The 25,402-nt window shown below is 34.1% G+C and overlaps 1 protein-coding gene across 1 annotated transcript in view; it reads right to left on the bottom strand.

The window, feature by feature from the left end:
* PCDH11X (protocadherin 11 X-linked) overlaps nt 1–25,402 on the bottom strand; it is a 78,388-nt gene that overhangs the window by 3,751 nt on the left and 49,235 nt on the right. Inside the window, exon 4 of the mRNA XM_047765631.1 lies at nt 163–2,658. Coding sequence (XP_047621587.1) covers nt 163–2,658 — 2,496 coding nt within the window. The remainder of the gene's footprint in view (nt 1–162; nt 2,659–25,402) is intronic.

The following is a 25,402-nucleotide window of genomic DNA, read 5'->3' as shown; positions in this document are numbered from 1 at the left end:
CTTAAAATGAATCCATGTTTCTCTTAGGATATTTCTGTAGAATATGATCATTTTGATCCCATGATGAATCAGTAGATTCTGTAAAGCCCCTACTTCAACTGAAAATAATTTTTAAAAATAAAATAAAGTTAGAAAGATCAGTTAGAAACTTGGATTACCTACCGGTCTGGTGTGCACAGACACAGGGGTCTTGAAAGTTGTCACTGGATAGCTGCACTCAGAAACACTGTAGGGATCAGAACTGCTGGAGGAACACTTGGAGATGGAATCACAGCCCACGAAGGTGTTATCAAGAGGCAGTTCCTGGATGATGTGGTGCTTCGAATTCAGAGGAGTTTCTGGCTGGATCTGGAAGGTAGGCTGTGGAGAGGCAGATTTGTAGTGCCGGGCCAAATCGGGGCTGTCAGGCTTGAAAGTAGTAGGTGTAGTGCCCCAGTTGTACTTGCCCATGGTTTGCTCTTCCAGCTCAATGGGAAGGTCTAGTGTGACGCTGCTTCTATTGTTGTCAGCATCATCCGCCTTAGCTTCTTCGATAGTGACAAAGTTAAGCAGCAAGTTCTTAGGTGCATGCTTCTTCTTCTTCTTCTTCTTTTTCTTCATCATTATCATCTGCCTGTTTTCTGGGTTTGGAGTAACCCATTCAGAATTCTGCTTGTTTTTCTGAGCAGCCTTAAGGTGTGGTGATTGCCGGCATCTTACTACAGCAGTGATGAAAATAACAAGGATGACAGTTATGGTGCCAGCCACAATGGCAACCACGATCTTGACATAGTCACTGGATGGTGAGGATGCATCAGTTGTCTCAATATTTTGGGTCACTGGTGTTTCAATGTTTTTGCGCACCAATTCATAAATCAGTGTAGCATTGGTCACTGACTCATTCACAAATAGATTAACATTTACAACATTGAAGAGAGAATCAGGTTGTCCTAAGTCCTTAGCTTTGACTACCAATCTGTGTAAACCAAGGTCTGCAAAGACACATTTCTCCTTCAGTGTAATGTTGCCTGAAGTTTGGTCAATTATAAATAGACCTTTTGTGTTTCCTCCTACCATGCTATAACGAAGCTCTGCATTCATGCCAGTGTCATTGTCAACAGCAACTACTGTGAAGACCACTGTACCTGGATTAGTGGATGGTGGAACCAGTTCAAAAGAGTAGTTGGAAGAAGGGACAACAAAAACTGGTTTGTTGTCATTAACATCAACCACATTTATGGTGACTTTGGCAGTTGAAGAACGTGATATCCTACCACCATCCTCAGCTTTTACATAGAAAGTATAAGATTCCTGTTTTTCTCTATCAAATGAGATATTTGGTCGGATGACACCAGTTTGTGGATCAATGGTGAAGTCATCATTTGCATCTAAAATGGAGAGAATGACTGCAGAATTTTCTCCATAATCAGGATCAGTTACTGTGATTAGTCCTACTGTGCCATGTCTTGGAAGGTTTTCTGGAACATAGAAGTTGTACTCATTGTGCGTGAAAACTGGACTGTTGTCATTCTGATCAAGAACAGTCACAAGGACCGTGGCATTGGTCATTAAAGGTGGCATCCCATTATCTTTTGCTAGAACTGTGAATGAATATTTTTCCTGTTTTTCTCTATCCAGTTTCTTCACTGCGGTCAGAATGCCTGTACGATGATCCAAGTTGAATTCAGATGGAGCATCAAAGCCTAGCAGGTAATTTATCTCAGCATTACGCCCACTGTCTGCATCCATTGCACTTATTTTTGTCAATTGGGTGCCAGGAGAGTTATTCTCAGGAACAGAAAGACTTAGGAAAGGCTGAGTGAAAACTGGAGCATTGTCATTTTCATCTTTTACTTTGATGAGGAGCATGGATGACTGATTCAAAGGAGGTTTGCCAGCATCTGCAGCCAGTAATTTAATGGCATATTCTCTTGTGGACTCATAATCAAGATATGCAGCAGTCTCTAGAAGGAACTGATTACTGAATACTGGCCTTAATCTGAAAGGGACCTCATGGTCTGTAAAGCATGACACCCTACCATTATGGTCAGCATCCTTATCTGTCACAGTTATGAGAGCAATTTTGGTGTTGAGTGGAGCGTTTTCTGAAAGAACCACAGTGCCATTGATGGGATTGATGATGTATCTTATGTCAATTGATGGGATATTATCATTGATATCTGTAACATTGACTAGCACCATTGCTCTTGCTGGCGTCAATCCACCATCACTCGCTAAAACAAGTAATTTGTGATTTGGTGATTCCTCCCTATCCAGTGGTTCTTTGATTGTTATAAGTCCAGTAGTGGAGTTGAGGTAGAACAGCTTTTTGGCCATGTTGGAGATTAGATTGCTGAAATAGAAGTGAATCTTGGCATTTTCACCTATGTCGGCATCTGTGGCATGGAGCTGTGTCACTGAAGAACCTACAGGAGCATTTTCTGGTATACTGACTTCAATTTCATTCTCCTTGAAGACTGGGCGGTTATCGTTTGTATCAGCAACACTTACTTGCAAAATAGCAGTACTGGATCTTTGAGGAAAGCCACCATCTTCAACCTTTACTTTCATTACATATGTATCTTTCTCTTCCCTGTCTAACTCCTTTTGAACTATCAGCTGTGGCATCTTCTCTCCTTCTGGTGTTTCAATGACATCAAGCCCAAAAATACTTTGACCCTAGAAAACAGAGAATGAAATACTTTAGCTTATTATATTATTATTATTTTATTATTTGTAATAGTTATTTCTCCAATTTTTTTCTACTGTACAGCATGGTGACCCAGTTACACATACATGTACGCATTCTATTTTCGTACATTATCACGCTCCATCATAAGTGTCTAGACATAGTTCCCAGTGCTACACAGCAGGATCTCATTGCTAATCCATTCCAAAAGCAATAGTCTGTATCTATTAACCCCAAGCTCTCCAACCACCCCGCTCCCTCCCCCTCTCCCTTGGCAACCACAAGTCTATTCTGCAAGTCCATGATTTTCTTTTCTTTGGAAAGGTTCATTTGTGCCTTATATTAGATTCCAGATATAAGTGATATCATATGGTATTTGTCTTTCTCTTTCTGACTTGTCTTTTTAATGAGACCAGTTTTCAATTTCTTGAAGCCACATGACATAGCATCGGCTAGAAATAAGTGAGTGCCAGAGACTTCAGTTTTAAGTCTTAACTTTGTCTATAACTAATTTTGTGACCACAAACAAGTTGCTTAACTTCTCCAGACATTTGTGAAATTAGAGTCGTGCTAGATGTTCTGAGGGCTTTTCAGGCCATAGCATTTTATGGTGATAAATGTAACTCTTTTATGTGAACTATTAAAGATTTCAGAAGCAAGAAGTATGAAGAATTTTAAGAATTGTCACTAAGTTTCACATGAGGAACAAAGTTATAAGTGAGTTAACCATGGTTACTTCAAATGAATTAAAATATATTATTGTAGATTTAGTTGTCTGGGACAGTTTTTGACCACCAAAGTAACAATCAAGTATAAAATAATTATCTCAAAGAACATATATCACATGTAATAAATACAGGTAAAACCTTTGGCATGGGGAGAAAATATGCAAACACTGTTAAGAATAAAACCTTAAGTAAAATACATAGACTTTCCTTCCCTCCCCCCCCCATAGAAACAGGAGTTAAAATGCTATTTACTTTCTTATTTTTAAGGAACAGACACGATGGACTGAAATTCACATGCCACAATGTCAAAATGGAAGATATAGCTTGGAACAGTTATCTATAGTCTCTTCTTGCCTATAAGGTCAGATTATGGGAATGTTTAAAATCAATCTCCACTGGTTCAAAACCATCAAGGAAGTGGTTCAATTAATTAAAAAAAACTCTAAAATACTTAAGGTGCTTGGGCTCTCTTAAGAGACTTTTCAGCACACAGTTAAGCTTTAAAAATAGTCAAATACATTAATTTTGATAAAGTCCAATTTATCAAAAGACAATAAAAAAATTTTAAGTCCCTCCTCTGAACTACAGTAAGATGAGCCCTACACATAAATAGTGACCTTGCTAGCTGATTGAGGAATAGTGTTGACAGGCTCTCAGGGGCAGTCCTATCCAATGTTACTTGTAGCACTTTGACAGAAATGATTAAGATAAAAAGCTACTGGAGGCTATGAAGAAAAGATCAAAAGATTTTAAAATTCCTAATACACGAGTGATTTATGAACCGTTATGTATACACACACACATAACCATACACTACAATTTTTAATTCACCCATATATTTTTTAACAGAAAACTTGTTGGCATGTGGTGAAGATCAATTATTCAGATCTCATTTACATGCTCTGTTTGAAGAATGGGATAATATCTGAGGGTTTTTCCCCATAGTTTTTTCATACCAGTGTCTAAAACAAGATCCTAAAAGTTGGAAACAAATGAACAATATCAGGTTTTCAGGGATCACTACAATATGGTGAGATTACATGGTCATATTATTTTTTTTAACTTACCAAGGTGTAATAATTGCTTACATATAATCTAGTACAATACTCAAGTACAACTACCTTTTTCGTAGTGAATTGCCTGAAGATATTTCAGCATTTTTTGTTATTTTTTTAATGTGTTTAGATTCACTTCCACTTTTATTCAAATCCAGAACCATAATATATCTTGAAGGAAAAATTAAATATTTATTACAAAATTTAAGTTGGCATTTCAGAGATATTAATTAAAGTCATCATTATGCTTCCATGTAATTTTAAAAATTTTTCATATGACGTAAACGGTGTGTATTAATTTTGTTTTTAATTTGTAAACTAAAATGAGCATTCTATTAATATTTTATTCATATAAATCAATAAAAAATCTGCCTTTATTTGCCAAGGGAAATATTTTTCATATCTATTTAAAAGTGTGAAAATTAGCAAACTAGAATCTATTCTTCAGCTTTGTATTTCAAGAAAAACAGTATTTTACAACATTAAATATAGACATGTTAACTTTAATGATAATGTCATCTAAATAAACTTAGTGATTAATGATAGTTTCATTTTTGTAATTATGTTTCAAAAGCCTTTTTTTTTTTGTATTTTTGCCATTTCTTGGGCTGCTCCCACAGCATATGGAGGTTCCCAGGCTAGGGGTCGAATCGGAGTTGTAGCCACCGGCCTACACCAGAGCCACAGCAACGCGGGATCTGAGCCGCATCTGCAACCTACACCACAGCTCATGGCAACACTGGATCCTTAACCCACTGAGCAAGGCTAGGGATCGAACCTGCAACCTCATGGTTCCTAGTAGGATTCGTTAACCACTGAGCCACGACGGGAACTCCCTCAAAAGGCTTTTAGGAAGGTTCAAATCTAGAATGTCTTATTTATGAGTAGAAAAAATAGTTTCTGAATTGCACTTCACAAAAATGCATGGCACTTAATAAAATTTTGTTAATTCTTGGCATGTCAATATTCAGTGGCTAACAGCATTCTTCTAGTCACTGGGGATATGATGGTGAGTAAAAATATTTTACTAATGTAATGGAAATTAAATTTTAGCTAAGAGGAGAGAAAATTAATAGCAATCTAAGTATGTACTGATGTTGATACTAATAGATTCATGTTAGTTGAGAATAATTACATCTTTAATAAGAGATATAAAGGTAGATTATAAAGTATTATTAGAGGTTATATAAAGGGAAACTGGCATATATAATATAGTATTAAAAGAACAGGTAAATATCTTAAGTTCTTGAGTTTTGGACTCAATTGTCCAGTTTATGTGGATAGTGATTACTGCATTGGACAGCACAGATATAGAATTTGGCAATCATTACACCAAGTTCTACTGGACTGGACTGTTTTAAGATCTCATATTTTTCTTTAACAAAAATCTGTGTTTAGTCAGGTGATTGGGTTCATACTCCCTGCTCAGATATTTAGAGCTCTACAAATAACTTGCTGGCTTGCATATTTAAATTTAATATTGTCCAAGAAATTCAAAGAGGAGTTGCCCACATGTAAGATATAAATACTTTTCAACAAAGTTTTGGCTATATACATAAGTTTGATGCCAAAGTGTGGTACCAATGTGAGCTTACTACCATTATTGAATAACTATATCAAGGACATTCCTTTGTCTTGTTTCTTTAGGAATAAAGAATGACTAACACCTGGATCCAACATTAGTTCTATCCCATGTCAATTTGCTCAGCGGAAACTCAAAGCCACAGGTACAATGAAAAAAACTGAAGGCCTTTGCCATATTTGAAACTATGACATGAAAACAATGGGAAAAGTGAAAAAGGAAAATGAAGATATACATCTCTCATCACCTTGCTAACTTTAGCATAGATGTGTCCTATATGTTAAAAAAAAAAAAAGTTAGAAGTTTGGGATAATTGACCTGTAGTATACTAAATTCCAAACCTACTTAAAATTATTTCCCTTTGTTTATAGGGACAAACAGCCTGAAAAAACCCTTTGTTATCTCTCCCAAATGGTCTTTCTTTGGTGATAGCACTGGCTATCTTGCACATGTGTGTATCTCTTAGTAATATACTTAAACCTGTATTACACTAATGGATGCAAGTCTAGAATAAAATGGCATCAAGCTTCCTTCATATGTGTAATCTCTAAGGACATAACACCCAGCGTGTACAAACACATTAAATAAGTATTTGCTAGATGAAGAAATGCATGAATTAAAAGGATGATTCCTATTTTAAAACATAAAAAGAGAAAGAGCAGAGTTTGGTTAGCAGAGTTTTTAACTTTCAGTCTGTGCTGGAATAGGAATATATTGTTTTTGGATTGTTTTTTTGGTTTGTTTTTTTTTGTTTTTGTTTTTTCTTTTTAGGGCCGCACCCGCAGCATATGGAGGTTCCCAGGCTAGGGGTCTAATGGGAGCTGTTGCTGCTGCCCTACACCAGAGCCACAGCAGCGCGGGATCCGAGCCACTCTGCAACCTACACCACAGCTCACGGAAACGCCGGATCCTTAACCCACTGAGTGAGGCCAGGGTTTGAACCCACAGCCTCATGGTTCTTAGTCGGATTCGTTTCCGCTGTGCCAGCACGGGAATATATTGTAATTGTTGACTTAGGTTGTCTTTTTCTTTACTTTAATTGTCCAGAAAATAATTTCGAAATTATTTTATAAAACAACTGCTTTTTTTTTTTTTTCTGATAGGGATATAATAAGCTACAGTGTCACTCTCTGCTAAAAAGTTAAAACCTGGTTGTAAACCTTTATTTTCAGAAGAAATAATGATAAGTACTTAGTGTGGTAAGTGGTCAGTGTAGTACTTATAAAATACAAAACCCTACATCTGTCAAACACACATATGTACTAATAAGAGAGAAAACAAAAACTCAGAGAAGAAAACAACATATTATATGAATTGGATGCAACATGTTATATGTTGATTTTGGATCCTGATATCTTAAACTAGTTTGATTTCAAGTACACAAAATTACCAATTCCAGTTCAGGTCAAGAAAAAATTATGGGCTTTCTAATAACTCCATGTAATTACAAAAAACTTAATTTCATTTATGAGTGATATTTCTTCCTAAATTTAAAAAAAAGCTTTGAGCTGGCATATTCAGCACAATAATTGGTGAAATAAGCAAGGTATTATTAAGCTCATCTGAGACTTTAGTTCTTTGTAGGGATTTGTAAAATCAAGGAAGAGAATGTTGGTTTTGGATATGAAATTCCCAAGAGAAATATTTTTGCTTTTGAAAAAAATGAATAAGGAATTTCCCCTGCCAAATTAAAAGCAATTGTTTGGCCTACTGCTCTGGGAAAGAATTAACTGAACCATTGTACTAAACTTTTTTGACATATGCATGTGCAAGACACCAACCACTTCATTGCCTATTGGAAGGTAATAAATAACACAGCACTTCCAGAGCTATAAATCTAGTACAGTTGCCCAGAAAATGCATACAGTGCCAGTAAGTACTAAAAATAGTTCCAAAGAGATTGGATTCTAAAACTGATTAAATAAAACCTGTTTACTCTGAAGATCGAGGAATGCTGGGGAAAGACTAAAAATTTATTTCTGAGCTTTACCACTGCTGATTCACCAAGAACCAACCTGACTTTAAAAAAAAAGTTTTTTTCTGTCTGTTCCTGACACACCTTTGGGTCGGTGAAACTCAAGGACATAGTTTCAAATGGATAAAACCACAAAGATATGTCTATTTTAGAAAAGAGTAGGAAAATAAATTTAGTATTCCCAATACAAATGTAATGGGTACTATAATAAATTTCCTTTAATTCCATTAAAAATTTTATTGGTTTGCTATAGGGTGCCTAGAACTACTGAAGAGAATAGCAACTGTTTCTGAAATATTCAGCTTTGTGATGTCATTTAGATTCTATGCACTATTTCCAAAACATTTCTTTTAGCTTTCATTTGTAGCACTGTCAAGGGAAATATAATAAAAATGGATTACAAGTAAAATGACCTGAGCCATTAGTCACACATTTGATGATAACTTTGAAATCACCAAGTCCTTACCTACTGTAAAGTTAAATTATGGAGAGTCATTTTTTTTTTTAAGAAAATATCAACTCTCTTTGGAAGAAATGAATTTACATGAAATCACTTATAGCATTGGCTTTCACTTTGGCAAAGCTATGCACGAGGTTTAGCATATACACATGTTTATTTTATCTATTTGATATTTACCAAAGACTATTTAGTAGAATAATGTTATTTGTAGCACATGGTTCTTTTTTTAAATGTTAGCCCCAAGAAAAGTAATTCCTAACGCTGCCTTATTCCCCTTCTATTTCATCAGATTTCAACACTAGGAACAGTGTGTTTTGTTTTTTCTCTTTGACAAAGGAGTAGGTACTCAGGAAGGTCATTGAAAATGATAGCATCTTGATACTAACTTCTGTCTTCATGTGTACTCCTCCCTTAATTCAGGATTTTTTTTTTTTGTGATACATGGTAAATACTATTTCCTTTTTTATGACCATGTGCCCCTGTCATTATTCTGTGTCCTCCAACTGAGAGAATAATCAAACTACTTGATCATATTATTTGGAATAAGTATTCAGATTGAAAAAAATATTTTTGGCTATGCCAATGACATGTGAAAGTTCCCATGCCCCTATAATGACAATGCACTGTCCCACAAGGGAACTCCCCAGATTGAAATGTTTTAAAGGGTTAACTTAAATTCATAATGTTATGGGTTGGAACAAAGGCAATTTAATTGAAGATATCAGGGTGGTTATATCCATGAGAACAGGTGGATGTTGAAACAAATCCATTCATCAGGTTTCCATTTTTTCAGTCTATTCTTCACTTAGTTTTGAAAAGCCAAATTTTCCACTTTCAGACAAAAAGGGAAAATCTTAAACAATTGACTAAATATGAGATATATATAAATGAAACAAAAGACATAATCTGATTCATTCTAACATCTCAGGAAGAAACCATTTTTTACCAGCATATATAATAATTCAGCATTCTCTTTCTTACTCGTTCCATTTCCTGCTAGCTCACTTTCTCTCTCTCTCTCTCTGCAGATTTTAACACTTGCAAAGACTAAGCATGCCTTACCATATTAAAAAATACTCTTCAATACTAGATAAATGTTTAAAATACAAATTGGACTTGATCCCAGAGATTTTAATGTTTTACATTTTATTTGAAAATATTTTAAGGAATACATTTTCAAGCATGTGATTTTTTTTTTCAAAACAAAAACAATAAATATTTTCTTTTATTAGAGAAAAAGTTCTGAGTTTATCTGAATGTCATACTGAGTGAAATGAGCCAGAAAGACAAAGACAAATACCATATGATATCACTTATAACTGGAATCTAATATCAAGCACAAATGAACATCTCCTTAGAAAAGAAAATCATGGACTTGGAGAAGCATGTGATTTTAATCGCTAACTGCTTTTAATTGAAAAGACTTGCAGAACAAATGAAATGTCACTCCTAATTGTTGTTAATCAGCTCTTTTTAGCAACTGCTTCTCTTGTGCTCAAGTTAGATTAGCTGGTTTCATAAGAAAACAAGAACACAGTATACTGAATCACTGAATACCAGTACTAGAAGGAACTTCAGATATCATCTAGCCTTCCTTCTTCTCCTTTTACAAAAAGGACAATGAGACTCAGTGAGATTAGGTGACTTGCTCATGATCACACAACTAGTTTACTGCAGAGCCAGATCTGAAAGCCAAGTCTCTTGATTTTGAGTTCAATAGTTTTAACTATGGTTAACTATGAAAAGGGATGCCTTACTGATGCTGGCAAGAATTCTTGTACTATGGAGAGTTCTTGGACATGAGATAATCATCAGGTAATCATTATCCAAAAAAGAGCAAAACAAAACAAACAAAACTGTTCCTTGATCCACTTTGAGCCTCTGACAAAGAGTTTTCTTCTTTGTCCCTTCAAATCTATTTCACCACCCGAAGGAGTAATATTTACTGAAAAAAGAAAGCAAAGAAATACCTTCTAAAATATAAAAAGTGACATTATTTCTATACATAAAGAAGGGTCAGATTCTCAAAATGGCATTCATCAATACTTTTTTTTTATGTTTTATTTTTTTAATAAAATGATTTTTATTTTTATCCATTATAGCTGGTTTACAGTGTTCTGTCAATTTTATACTGTACAGCATGGTAACACAGTTACATATACATGACTTCCCATGTGGCTCACATCATCATTACTTTTTTAAAATAATCAATATAAAGTCTTCTACATTTCATGGAATATTTTCTTAAATTTCTCTTTTGAAAAATAGTAAAAAACACTTTCTGGAAGACAATCCAAAAGCTTTTTACACTGCTACATACTTCACTTGAACTATTGTTTAAAATAAATAAGGTAAAGACCTCATGGTTAACTTTAATTAAAATTCATGATTATGTCAAACCATATCAAAAGTTTAGTCATCAAAAAATGGAAATACAATATTTTACTAATAGAAACTCTTGCAAACCTGGTTGCTTATCAGGAAGATAAAATTCAAGATGCTTCTGGTCCAATGTGTCAGAGAAAACATCAGGTAAAAACAGTCAGTACATAAGGTAAGTCTGGGGGTCAGGAAAGATACTGTTAGAAAATCTAAGGTCTTATGAAGACATTTTATCTTTTAAGTCTCAGAGCTTCTTGAGTGGTTATAACTCTGATTGGTTTTAACCTCTGAACTGTGAAAAGTTCTAAATCAATTTCTGTTGGACTTAATCTTCAAAGCCTAGAAATCCAAAAAGGGATTTCAGTTGCTACACCATATGGGAAGGCCATGTCTTCTGTGTGTCCGATATCTGAATATTGATTAAACAAATGTCATAATAAAGATGGTGGCAACTTTTCTTGAGAGAAGTTAAGTCAATGACAAAGTTGTCCATGAATTACATGCTCTTGAAAATGGGTAAACATTGCAAGAATAAATCAACTCCTTTGCTCTTTGGGGCAAGTGGAGTTTCAAATGGCAGTGACTAATAAGAGATGGCTCATTCTAATCAAGGTTTTGCTGAATAATTGGAAGTCATTAATGCTAATCTATCTTGTGGACGATATAATTTTCATATTGTGGTTCACTAAAAAATTGTTCACATTTGTTAATGAAAGTACCAGATTTCTCAGTGATCTGGTTTTTGAGAGGTAGACTGTAGCCCAGCAGAGTCAGATCATTGTGGAGGTGGGGGCAAGGTTTGTTGGGGGATGGCATGAGGAGAGCAGCAAATCTGGTTTTTTTCTTCCCTCGCGCATTTCTCAAATGGACCAAAAGAAAATTTTTTTCCTTAATGGATGTGAAGGATGGAAATCCTACATATGGCTTTCTACAGTTCAGACTTTTAACTCGAATACATATTCTTTTTTGGAGGTTAAGACTGGGAGAGGAATGGAGTACATGGGATAGTTTTGACATGCATCTGAGATAAGGGAAAATTAAAGAGAGAGAAAAATCAGGGCAGACAATATTAGGTCATGTCCAGGGAGGCGTATCTTGTCTGCTGAATCAGAGAACGCTCCAGGTTAGGCCATTTACAATTATTTTCATAATCCAAGGCCTATTCACTTGGTACTGACCCCATGGGATGTATCTTGAGATGTTAAAAGACCTTACCTCTGACCTATGCTTTTCTGTTTTAATTTAAGGGAGAGAGGAACTCATGCACATTTGCCTAAGTGTTTTTATGATTTCTGTTTTCGAAGGAAGAACCACGTCTTCTGAGATCATTTCTGATTCTTCATCATTGCCCATGTTTTCATGAAGAAACGTGAAGCCCAGATTGCTGACATTGAGCAATTCATGGGTACCAATTTTATATCATCAAATAAGTGATCATCATCATAAAATTCATTGTTTTCATCACCAGCAGTATCATCATTATTGCTATTATCATCATTATAGTAATCATTATCATGATTTTTGTAGTAATTTTCCTTCTCTGAAGGCACTACCTTTTCTGAACAACTGACACGAACAGTCCCATAGGCCAAAACAGGTATCTTTTACATAAAAACAGAAGAAACCAACAAAGTCAAAATTAATTTTAATATCTATTCACTTTGAAAGCTAAACTACATAAGCTAATGCTAACTAAATGAGTAATTAGCATAGTAGGTGACAAAAATACTTTTTTGCTGCTACCTTCCAATAAAAAAAAAAAATCATGTCTTCTTAAAGTAGCTTCTTGGTGTGAAAAAAGCCATCAGTGTTCTGTAAGCATAACTATGTTTATATATTGAAGGAGGCTTAAACTACTCAAATTTACTAGATGTATTTAATATCAGCAAATACTATACCCCATGGCACTTATTCCAGGGCTGATTTAAATTATGTATGGGATCATTTTGAATTAGGAAAGACCATGGTATTTTTCAGACTACTAGTAATTATTTTTCCCTCAAGTGCACTGAATCACACTTTTTAATTAGAGCATCAATACCCTATAAAATTTAACTCCATCTAGAGAATAGTAATATTTATAAAAGTTCTCCAAAATTAAGGTGATGCCTTGAAAAGCAGAACTAGTATTTTTATGCTGCAACATCTAACAACTATGTCAATGAAGCAAGCATCTGAAAATTCCAGTCTTATTATGTTAATTAGTTCTTTACAGACACAGCCAATGACAAACTTAATGAAATTGGTCCCCGTTTTACACATTAAAGCATAGACATTTTTGGAGTTCCCTTGTGGTACAATGGATTAAGTACTGGGTGTTGTCATTGCAGCGGCCCCAGTCACTGCTGTGGCACAGGTTTGATCCCTGGCCTGGGAACTTCCACATGCCAGGGGGTACAGCCATTAATTAATTAATTAACTAATAAAGCATAGATATTTTCAATGATGAATATAGCAGTCTAGATAAAATTATTATAGGCATTAGGTTAAAATATATTTTTGTGTCCCACAATACTAAAAGAAAAGAATAATAAAACTGAAGCTCTAAGAATATTTGACCATAAATAAATCCATTAGTAAAACATTGGCTTAATAAATGCTTCTTTTAACAAGATAGCCATATTAGTGCTATCATGCAACAATGAAGACTGTGTTCCATTCATATACTGTGTCTTCAATCAGTTCTTAATTTGTCTAATACTAGAAAAATGTTAATTTTTAGCATTTCTTATCCTTAATGATAACAATTTTTTTCAAAGCTTACTATTTTAACTGTAATAAGTTTAAGTATTTTAACTAATAGTTCTTATATGACCATGAAATCAAGTCAGAAAAATAATGATTTTACTAATGAAAAGAATAAATTTACTTTACTAGCTGAGCTCCTATAATTTATAACATTTTGCAAACATACTCATACATATTAATTTTATCCTTCTAATTTTTATTCTAAGATTAGAAATTCAGCTGGTAAAGTACTCAAACATTTGTTTAATATAAATATTCAATTTATAAAGTGAGATTTTGTTAGGGCTGATAATAAATGTATTTTCTTGATATATAATAAAACAATAAATAAATAGTGAAATACCTTTGTGTAATTAATGAATTTTTATCACCTGAAATTAGAACACCATCTCTCAAGCTACTTTGCTCCCCCTTAAGTTATATACATAAGAAAGTAACTTCTACATTGAAAATTAATTATAACATTTTACAAATTATAAAAAGCACTATTATTTCATAAAATCTCTATCAAAGGTGCTAACACTTTTTTTGTGTGCTAATACTTTCCCACCTATGAATCCTAAGGTTTAAGAAACTGTTAAAATTGCATTTACTGTTTAAACATCTATGAAGTATTTTCTCATCTGGAAGTACTCATCATTTGAAGGTTTGGGGAAGTGTTCCAAACACCATGATATGTCCTTGGAGTTACAAAAAGGGACAAAATCTACTCCTACCACACTACAACATGCAAGGATGGGCTAAAGCTGTAATTCTCTGCTGAGGAAATTTTACCCCATCCCACTCCACCCTGACACATACAGGGGATGTTTAGCAAACTTTGGAAATATTTTAGGTTGTCACATCTAGTCAGGAGGGTGCTACTGAGACCTAGAGTGTATACTAATAATCCTCATACAATGCACAGGACACCCCCGTCCTGTCCTACCCTACCTCACAAGAAAGAATTTTCTATCTCTAAATGTCAATAGTATCAAGGTCAAGAAACCCTGGGCCAACACTTTGAGAATTACAATGCTAAAAGAAAAAGACTAAATTGTGTCCAAATACAAGGTTTTACTCTGAAATATGTGTAATTACAATTATATTTGTAGGGTCTAGCAAATAAATAATCAGAAGAGCCTCAGAAATATAAATGAAAAGAAATTAATTACATTTGGTCATTAGAATCATTTGTACAACCATCACTTTTCTATGACAGTAAGCTGAATAGAAACATATTTTTGTATAGGCTATCCTTGTCTTGTGGTTAATTATACTACCAAAAACCCTAATGTCACCACTAATACCTAATTTTATGAAAGTGCAAATGATTTAAAATGTTTCTAAGAGGAGAAGCTTTTGACTTTGATTATTTGTATGCTAAGCCAGAATAGCAGCAAACTTATTTCTCTTTGTGACCAATGGATGTACTATTTAAAAGTTCCAAGGTTTATACAATAGCTTCAAATTACAGATGGTAAAAATCAATACACTTTTAAAATACAATGCTTGAAATTAAGCGAATCCAACTAGTGTCTAATGATCAGACCATCTAGCTATAGAACCGGAGAAATCTGATATTTGATTATCAACTATTTTTTTTTTAATTTTTTTACTGCCATACCTGTAGCATATAGAAGTTCCCAGGCTAGGGTCACATTGGAGCTGGAGCTGCAGGCCTACACCACAGCCGCGGCAACGCCGGATCCAAGCTGCATCTATGCCACAGCTTGTGGCAATGCTGGATTCCGAGCCCATTGAGCGAAGCCAGGGATCGAACCCACATCCTAACAGAAATTAGTTGGGTTCTTAACCCACTCACTCACAACAGGAATTCCAATCAAGTAAAATTTTAAAATCAAGTTTTGATTCAGGTTCTAAGACATATTTGCATTCAATTAGAGCTAAATCTATAGATAACAAAGAAAAACTGAACATATGGAAAATATTATATATACATAGAAGACGTTATTTATCTGATATGGATAAATGTGTAACTATTTGCACATTTATATTAATTTAAATCTAATACTGTTTATTATTTTTCAATGAAAATTGTGCATATATTTGATCTGTGACAATATCATGAAAGATCAAAGTGGTTTAAATTTCTAGGTTTTTATAGATTTTTTCATAATACTATGATCTAATTCTTAGAGTTACATGCACTGCTTAGTGATTTATTAATGTACAGTCAATAAACATATGCTTATGACAAAATATAAGAAACTTTCCACACCTCAATATATATCTTAATTAATTTGCATCATATTGAGTAATAATGGATAACCCAATGAACAGTACAGGAAAAGATGAGAGCATGACAGCAGAATTATCACTGTTTTCAATCTACCAGAAAGCTGCTCTAGTTTATCCTTTACTTATTATAACAATGCTTTCCCCTTATTCTACTAAAAGAGCTATCATAAATGTCAAAGATATGACAATTTGTGACAGTTAAGGATTATAAAATAAATATTCCAAAATATAAAGTTAGTAGAAAGGAATTTTTAGTATAATCCTCTTTTGAATTGGGGCATTTTAGTGGTTTCACTTCCCTTTAAAGACTTACATTAAATAAAGTTTACCAATTAAGATCATAAATAAGCAAAGGTATTTTCAGTCCTCATGCAGCAACAAGTCTTAGTTTAAAAGGGTGGGATGAGAAGACAAAAAGAAGTACAATTTAACTGTAATATGAAAATACTGTATATTTGGAAAGTCACAGGTCTTGATAATATTTTTAGAATAAAATATTCTTAAAATAGAGTTCTAAACTATAATGCCTATGAGTACTATCTGGAGCATTTATAGGTTACTTTGATTTAAAATGATAATTGGGCAATTTGGTAAAAATTGGAAAATTATTTTTTATCGTGACTAAAAATTAATAAAGAGCTCATATGTCAAAGCCCTTATATAATATTATATTTCCCCTCTGGAAATCAAAGCAGAACATAAACTTGTAAGTATCTACAGCCTCTGTATGTTTTCACAACCTCAGTAAACCAATAGCTAGAAGAAAAAAATGTTTTAAAGAAACTTACAACTACCAAAAAAATCTTCAAAGGGAATGTAGCTAAACCAAAAAAAAAAAAGTTAAAAGAGGAAATTCTTTATCAATGATGCCCAATACATTGAGGTTTGAGGCACCTACAAAGTTTGAAATTCCCTTTAAAAATTTCTGCTATTCTAAATAAGCACACCAATTTGCTTTGACCTATCTTCTTAGAAGAGAGAATATACTCTTCCTTGTAAAATATTCTATATGTAATAAAAACCAAGGACAAGGGTGCTAAACACTGATCTGAGCTAAAGAGGAGAGTATACTAATAACATGGCAAAAGGTCTAATGGACACGTGAGTTTATCCAATCCCATGAATAATTCTGGAATGTAAAAAGGCTTTATGGGAGTCTCTTCTTTTTTAATTGAAGTACAGTTGATTTACAATATTGCATTAGTTTCAGCTGTACAGTCTGGGAGTCTTGATACACTTTTGCTAAGGTAGAAAAATTTTAGGAAGTATTTTTAAAGTATCTTGAAGAAAAATAAAATGTAATGGGAATATGATTCACTCAAATTTGATTAACTACAGAATAACAAAGTACTGGCTATAGTTCAGAATGAATAACTTAGGGAATTATGATCAATTATACTCATGCACATAAAGACATGCACAAGATGCCTGAGTATTAAAGCGGTGCTCAGGTGATTGACTTTGAAGTTATGTTTTGACTATTAAACTCTAATTTAATGTAATCACAATTTTTCAAAAATTTGACAACACTGGGATATGTATTTTTGAAATATAGGAACACTCTATCGATAGTAGACAGGCAAACATTTAATAAATACTGATTTTAACTTCTGAAAAAAGATGTTCTTCTCTGATCAAAATCATTTGTGATTTGGTAAACTGCCAAGGGGTGGAAGAAGAACACTTAATTAACATAAAGTTAAGGAATTAATAATTAATCAATTTGAGTTTTAAAACATCATTATTCTAAAATCAAATGTATACTATTAAACCATTGTATTTTTTAACTAACTGAACTCTTACACCATGTTTTGTTTTTAACTTCATTTTTATCATCAGAATTATTTAGCTTTGTAGCAACTGCTGCTAACTCTATTAACTAGATATTTGAATATAATTCAATTATTTTTTATTAGTGACTATGCTAAAATATTCAGCCAATCTCTAGGAATTAAAGAGAGGTTTCAAAATAAACATACTTGAAATGTGTTTACTAGTTCATTGAATAACTTCGCTTTTCATGGATAATGTCATATAAAAATCAATAATCCTGATATGTGCAAATGAATTTTAAAATAAAATTCTACATCATATCTGGTTCAATGACTCAATCTGTATAGAACAGTCTAGGATTAAAATTTAAATGTATCGGAGTTCCCATCGTGGCTTAGTGGTTAATGAATCCAACTAGGAACCATGAGGTTGCAGGTTCCATCCCTGGCCTTGCTCAGTGGGTTAAGGATCCCGCATTGCCGTGAGCTGTGGTGTAGGTTGCAGATGCAGCTGTGGCTCTGGTGTAGGCTGGCGGCTACAGCTCCATTTCGACCCCTAGCCTGGGAACCTCCATATGCCACGGGAGCGGCCCATGAAAAGGCAAAAAGAAAAAAAAAATTTAAATGTATCTTTAGAAAAATGATTAGCTGGACTAGAATCATATAGAGGCACTCTCAAGTCACCATCAGAATATACCTGATATATATTATATATTTATTATATAATATATAGTTATCCTATATATAATAAAATTTTGATGGTGACAAGTTCCCATATTTATATTTTTAAAAATATGTATATCTAATACATATATGTATAATCTTCAAAACCTTGACTGAAATCCAGGCAAACTGATGAAGAAAACCAAAGCATATGATGCAAAAATAATTAAATGATTATTGGTGACATCATATTTTTTTAATGTTAGTGAATGGAGAAACAGCAACATAGTACAATTTGATAGCGCATTCATAGTATCAGTTACTCTCAAATCAGTAAAATAAAGGTAAATATAAACTATTCTGTTAAAATTATTTATGAAGACTATTCCATGCTAATAAAATCACTATTCCTCTCCTAGAAAAACCACTCAAGGTTCTTATCTACAACTTTATTCTTAGTTTGAAGAGAACTGCAAGAGTCAGAAAGGACAAATACCATATGATATCACTTATATCTGGAATCTAATAAACATACAAATGCACCTTTCTACAGAAAAGAAACAAACTCATGAACTTGAAGAACAGACTTGTGGTTGCCAAGGCAGATAGGGAGGGAGTGGGATGGACTAAGTTCAGGGTTAGTACATGCAAACTATTGCATTTGGAGTGGATAATCAATGAGATCTGCTGTATAGCACAGGAAACTATATCTAGTCACTTGTGATGTAACATGATGGGGAATAATGTGAGAAAAATAATATATATATTTCTTTTACATGTATATTCTTTTATATATATATATATTCTGGGTCACTTTGCTGTACAGCAGAAATTGACAGAACATTGTAAATCAAGTACAAGAGAAAAATAAAAATCTTAAAAAAAAAGAAGTGCTGGAGGTTTTCTAACTCATTAACTATTTAGGCTATACTCAAATGGCCCCTAGATAAATAGCTATTTAATGAAAACTGTAGAAAAGGAGAAATGGGATAACATTTAACTTAAAACCTTGTTTAGAACCCTGGCCAGAAGTCTAAGCCCTCCTAATTTTTATGAGTGAAAGCTTGGAAGCAAAGAGCAGATAGTGTTCATATAGTTGAATAATGATTAAGGACATCTTATGTCCAAAATAAAAGAATTTTTAATACAGTTACATCTGTTTTCCATGCCATTCTCTTGCCTATTTAGCTTTAACGAACACTATGTGAGATGAATAATGTCAGCTCAGAGAAAAGGATTCATCCTATATAAATTTTAGGATAGCATACGCTGCCAGATAATTCTTCACAAGCTAATCTTATGCCAGTTGAGCTAACTCAGAATTGTTCACCTGAGAATGTTCAGTTAAAATAAGTGGTGAATCCAGTTTGAGTATGTGCAAGTACTAGTTTACTTCACTGATGTTATGCAGGAAGTGGCAGCTCTCTGGCTCAAGGTTTTTCAGACCTTCAGGAAGACGTGGAAACATAAAATGGCAAAGAAGAAATTAATCTAGGTATTTTGGGTTTTCTGCATTGTGAATATATATCCTGGTGTCCCTGTTTAATTATTAAGAGTAACAACTTTCACTTTCAAAATTGTCCTTATTTGGAGGATAAATTATGTGGTTACTCTCATTTTATATACAATGAAAATAGTTAAGAGAAAATCAGATGAGGATAAAATAGAGGTAAAAAAAAATACACAAAAAGATATATAGAAAGAACCCAATGATAATTCTTTTAATCTACAATTTGAGTTTGAACTCCACAGGTCAAACAGTTTGTCCACTGTCTCTGTGGAAATCATTTGAGAAAGCAACACTTGAAATTACTACAAATATTGCCTAAGAAATAATCAAAATAAGCAGCCATCTTTTAAAGCAACTACTAATAACTGCAACTAGGTCAGCAGATCCAATTATTTGTGAAATGGAAACTGCTAAACGTGTGAAAGCACAGAGTTATGCAGTCAATTATTTGTGGAGAAGAAAACAATGAAAAAATCTTTCAACATCACACTAACAAAATACAAAACCTATTGTTAGTAAAAAGAATTGTCATTAACTCAGTGTGGCAATGCACTGTAAATATGGGTAAATCAACTATCACTAACTCATTGGAACAATCAAGTTTAAGAAAGCTTAACAGCTGCAGCAGATGAAACAATTGCCAATAAACTGTGTAGCAAAGAATGAAGTTATGTAAGGCAAAAGTTTACGTTCACTTTCAGCTGTATCTAATTAATAAACTATACCTTAAAATGGGGAAAAAACTCAAAAATAATTGCTTTGCCAAATTCCACAGTTGTCTGCTAATATCAGGATGTTATTTGGTAAAATGCTATTTTTATATTAATCAATACCCAAATAAGGCCAGGCACTAATTTGTGGGGTATGAAGAAGATTATCCCAGATAGGAGTTAATTTTTTTTTTTTGCCTCAAACCTTTAACAGTTCAGATTATAGAAGACCAGATATATTTAAAGTCAAGCATCAAACAAATGAAATTTTTAATTACTTTAAATTACTGAAATTTGCCATAGTATGGTTATATTTATGTAGCCAAATATAGCTCAAGAAGTCATGTCTGTTAGATAGCAAAGAAATCATATTTCTAAGAGTTAAAGAGATTAAACTCTCAGTTTTATTAATCTACCTATTTTGCATGTAAGCTGGTTTTCTAGGTGAGACCTCTAGCTTTATAAAAAAATCCATTCATATCAGCTGATTTCTCTACAGAAACACTACAGGCCAGGAGGGAATGGCAAGAGATATTTAAAGTGCTAAAAGGAAAAAATATGCAACCTAGAATACTCTATCCAGCAAGAATATCATTTAAAAGAGAAAGGGGAAATAAAAATTTTTTCCAACAAACGAAAACTTAAAGAATACAGCAACACAAAACCCAGGTTAAAGGAAATATTGAAAGGGCTTCTCTAAACCAAAAAGAAAGGAAGGAAAGGGAAGAAAAAAGAAAAGAAAAAAAAAAAAAGAAGAAGAAGAGGAAGAACTAGGACTGAGGAAACCACAATCAGAGAGCAGTCACTCAAATAAGCCAGCATACAGATTTAATCATGAACATGATTCAAACAAAATAAAATTAAAAAGAAAAAAATAAAAAAGAGTCATCAAAACCATAAAATGTGGGCAAGGGATGTTAGGAAATAAATAGACCCTTTTTGTTTGTTTGTATGTTTCTCTTCTTAATTTTAATATAGTAATGAAGTGTTTGAACTTACAGGACCATCAGGCTAAAACACACAATTATGGGAAGGGGTTAGCATACTTAAAAAACAGAGCATCCACAAGCCAAAACCAAATATTGCATTTGCAAAAAAAAAAAAAAAAAAAAAAAAAACTACACTCAAGCAGATAATAACAGGAGACCATCCAACCAAAAAAAAAAAAAAAAAAAGAAAGGAAGAATGGAGAACCATAGAATCAACTGCAACACGGGGTTCAAAATGGCAATAAATAATCATCTATCAATTAGCACCTTAAATGTCAATGGATTGAATGCCCCAATCAAAAGACATAGAGTGGCTGAGTGGATAAAAAGGCAAAAACCTTCAATATGCTGCCTACAAGAAACTCACCTTAGGACAAAAGATACATATAGATTGAAAGTGAAAGGGTGGGGAAAAACATTTCACACCAATAGACATGACAGAAAAGCAGGAGTCGCAACGCTCATATCAGACAAAATAGACTTTAAAACCAAAGACGTAAAGAAAGACAAAGAAGGACACTACTTAATGATTAAGGAATCCATCCAAGGAGAGGCTGTTACTATCGTCAACATATATGCCCCAAATACAGGAGTACCCAGATACATACAACAAATATTAACAGACATAAAGGGAGATATTGATGGGAATACAATCATAGTAGGAGACCTTAATACCCCCTCACATCAATGGACAGATCCTCTAGACAGAAAACCAATAAAGCAACAGAGATCCTAAAGGAAACAATAGAAAAGTTAGACTTAACTGATATCTTCAGGACCCTACATCCAAAAAAAGCAGAATACACATTCTTCTCAAATGCTCATGGAACATTCTCAAGAATCAACCACATATTGGGACACAAAGCTAACCTCAACAAATTTAGGAGCATTGAAATTATCTCAAGTATCTTCTCTGACCACAATGCCATGGAATTAGAAACCAACCATGGGAAAAGGAAAGAGAAAAAACCTACTACATGGAGACTAAACAACATGCTACTAAAAAACCCATGGGTCAATGAGGAAATCAAAAAGGAAATTAAAAACTACCTTGAAACAAATGATAATGAAGAACCAACCGCTCAAAATCTATGGGATGCTGCGAAAGCAGTGCTCAGAGGGAAATTTATAGCAATACAGGCCTTTCTCAAAAAAGAAGAAAGATCCCAAATGGACAACTTAACCCTCCACCTAAATGAATGAGAAAAAGAACAAAAAAGTCCTAAAGTCAGCAGAAGGAAGGAAATTATAAAGATCAAAGAAGAAATCAATAAAACAGAGACTCCAAAAACAATAGAGAAAATTAATAAAACCAAGAGCTGGTTCTTTGGAAAGGTAAACAAAATGGACAAACCCCTGGCCAGACTCACTAAAAAGAGGAGAGAAAGAACCCAAATAACCAAAATTAGAAATGAAAAAGGAGAAATCACAACGGATACAGCAGAAATACAAAAAACCATAACAGAATACTATGAACAACTATATGGCAACAAGTTTGACAATCTGGAAGAAATGGACAATTTTCTAGAATCTTACCACCTGCCAAAACTGAATCAAGAAGAAACAGACCAACTGAACAGAACTGTCACTAGAAATGAAATTGAAGAGGTCATAAAATCACTCCCTACAAATAAAAGTCCAGGACCAGATGGCTTCACAGGTGAATTCTACCAAACATATAAAGAGGAACTGGTGCCCATCCTCCTGAAACTCTTTCAAAAGGTTGAAGAAGAAGGAATCCTCCCAAAGACATTCTATGATGCCACCATCACCCTCATTCCAAAACCAGGCAGAGATACCACCAAAAAAGAAAACTATCGCCCAATATCATTGATGAATATAGATGCAAAAATTCTCAACAAAATCTTAGCCAACCGAATCCAACAACAACATATCCAAAAAATTATACACATGACCAGGTAGGGTTCATCCCAGGTTCACAAGGATGGTTCAACATACGCAAATCAATCAGCATCATACACCACAGTAACAAAAAAAAAGTCAAAAATCATATGATCATCTCAATAGACGCAAAAAAAGCATTTGACAAAGTTCAACATCCATTCATGATCAAGCCCCTCGCCAGATGGTCAATTAATCTTTGACAAGGGAGGCAAGAACATCAAATGGGAAAAAGAAAGTCTATTCAGCAAGCATTGCTGGGAAACCTGGACAGCTGCATGCAAAGCAATGAAACTAGAACACACCCTCACACCATGCACAAAAATAAACTCCAAATGGCTGAAAGACTTAAATATACGACAGGACACCATCAAACTCTGAGAAGAAAACATAGGCAAAACACTCTCTGACATCAACCTCATGAATATTTTCTCAGGTCAGTCTCCCAAAGCAACAGAAATAAGAGCAAAAATAAACCCATGGGACATAATCAAACCGACAAGTTTTTGCACAGCAAAGGAAACCAAAAAGAAAACAAAAAGACAACTTACAGAATGGGAGAAAATAGTTTCAAATGATGCAACCGACAAGGGCTTAATCTCCAGAATGTATAAACAACTTATACAACCCAACAGCAAAAAAGCCAATCAATCAATGGAAAAATGGGCAAAAGACCTGAATAGACATTTCTCCAAAGAAGATACACAGATGGCCAACAAACACATGAAAAAATGCTCAACATCGGTGATTATAAGAGAAATGCAAATCAAAACTACCATGAGATACCACCTCACACCAGTCAGAATGGCCATCATTAATAAGTCCACAAATAACAAGTGATGGAGGGGCTGTGGAGAAAAGGGAACCCTCCTACACTGTTGGTGGGAATGTAAACTGGTACAGCCACTATGGAGAACAGTTTGGAGATACCTTAGAAATCTATACATAGAACTTCCATATGACCCCACAATCCCACTCTTGGGCATCTATCCGGACAAAACTCTACTTAAAAGAGACACGTGCACCCGCATGTTCATTGCAGCACTATTCACAATAGCCAGGACATGGAAACAAGCCAAATGCCCATCGACAGAGGATTGGATTCGGAAGAAGTGGTATATATACACAATGGAATACTACTCAGCCATAAAAAAGAATGGCATAATGCCATTTGCAGCAACATGGATGGAGCTAGAGAACCTCATACTGAGTGAAATGAGCCAGAAAGACAAAGACAAATACCATATGATATCACTTATAACTGGAATCTAATATCCAGCACAAATGAACCTTTCCACAGAAAAGAAAATCATGGACTTGGAGAAGAGACTTGTGGCTGCCTGATGGGAGAGGGAAGGTGAAGGAGTGGGAGGGATCGGGAGCTTGGGCTTATCAGACACAACTTAGAATAGATTTACAAGGAGATCCTGCTGAACAGCATTGAGAACTATGTCTAGATACTCATGTTGCAACAGAAGAAAGGCTGGGGGAAAGTTGTAATTGTAATGTATATATGTAAGGATAACCTGACCCCCCCCTTGCTGTACAGTGGGAAAAAAATAATAATAAATGATAAAAAAAAAAACCCTCGCCAAAGTGGGTATAGAGGGAACATTCCTGAATATAATCAAAGCCATTTATGACAAACCCACAGCAAATATAATCCTCAATGGGGAAAAACTGAAAGCCGTCTCACTCCAATCTGGAACAAGACAGGGATGCCCACTCTCACCACTGCTCTTCGACATCGTTTTGGAAGTCCTAGCCACAGCAATTAGACAAACAAAAGAAATAAAAGGCATCCATATAGGAAGAGAAGAGATCAAACTGTCACTCTATGCAGATTACATGATACTATACATAGAAAACCCTAAGGACTCAACCCAAAAACTACTTGAACTGATTAATTAATTCAGCAAAGTAGCAGGATATAAGATGAACATTCAGAAGTCAGTTGCATTTCTGTATACCAGCAATGAAACATTAGAAAAGGAATACAAAAATATGATACCTTTTA

Source organism: Phacochoerus africanus, chromosome X (genome assembly GCF_016906955.1).
Source record: "Phacochoerus africanus isolate WHEZ1 chromosome X, ROS_Pafr_v1, whole genome shotgun sequence".
Taxonomy (NCBI): domain Eukaryota; kingdom Metazoa; phylum Chordata; class Mammalia; order Artiodactyla; family Suidae; genus Phacochoerus; species Phacochoerus africanus.
This window is presented reverse-complemented; position numbering and strand designations above follow the sequence as displayed.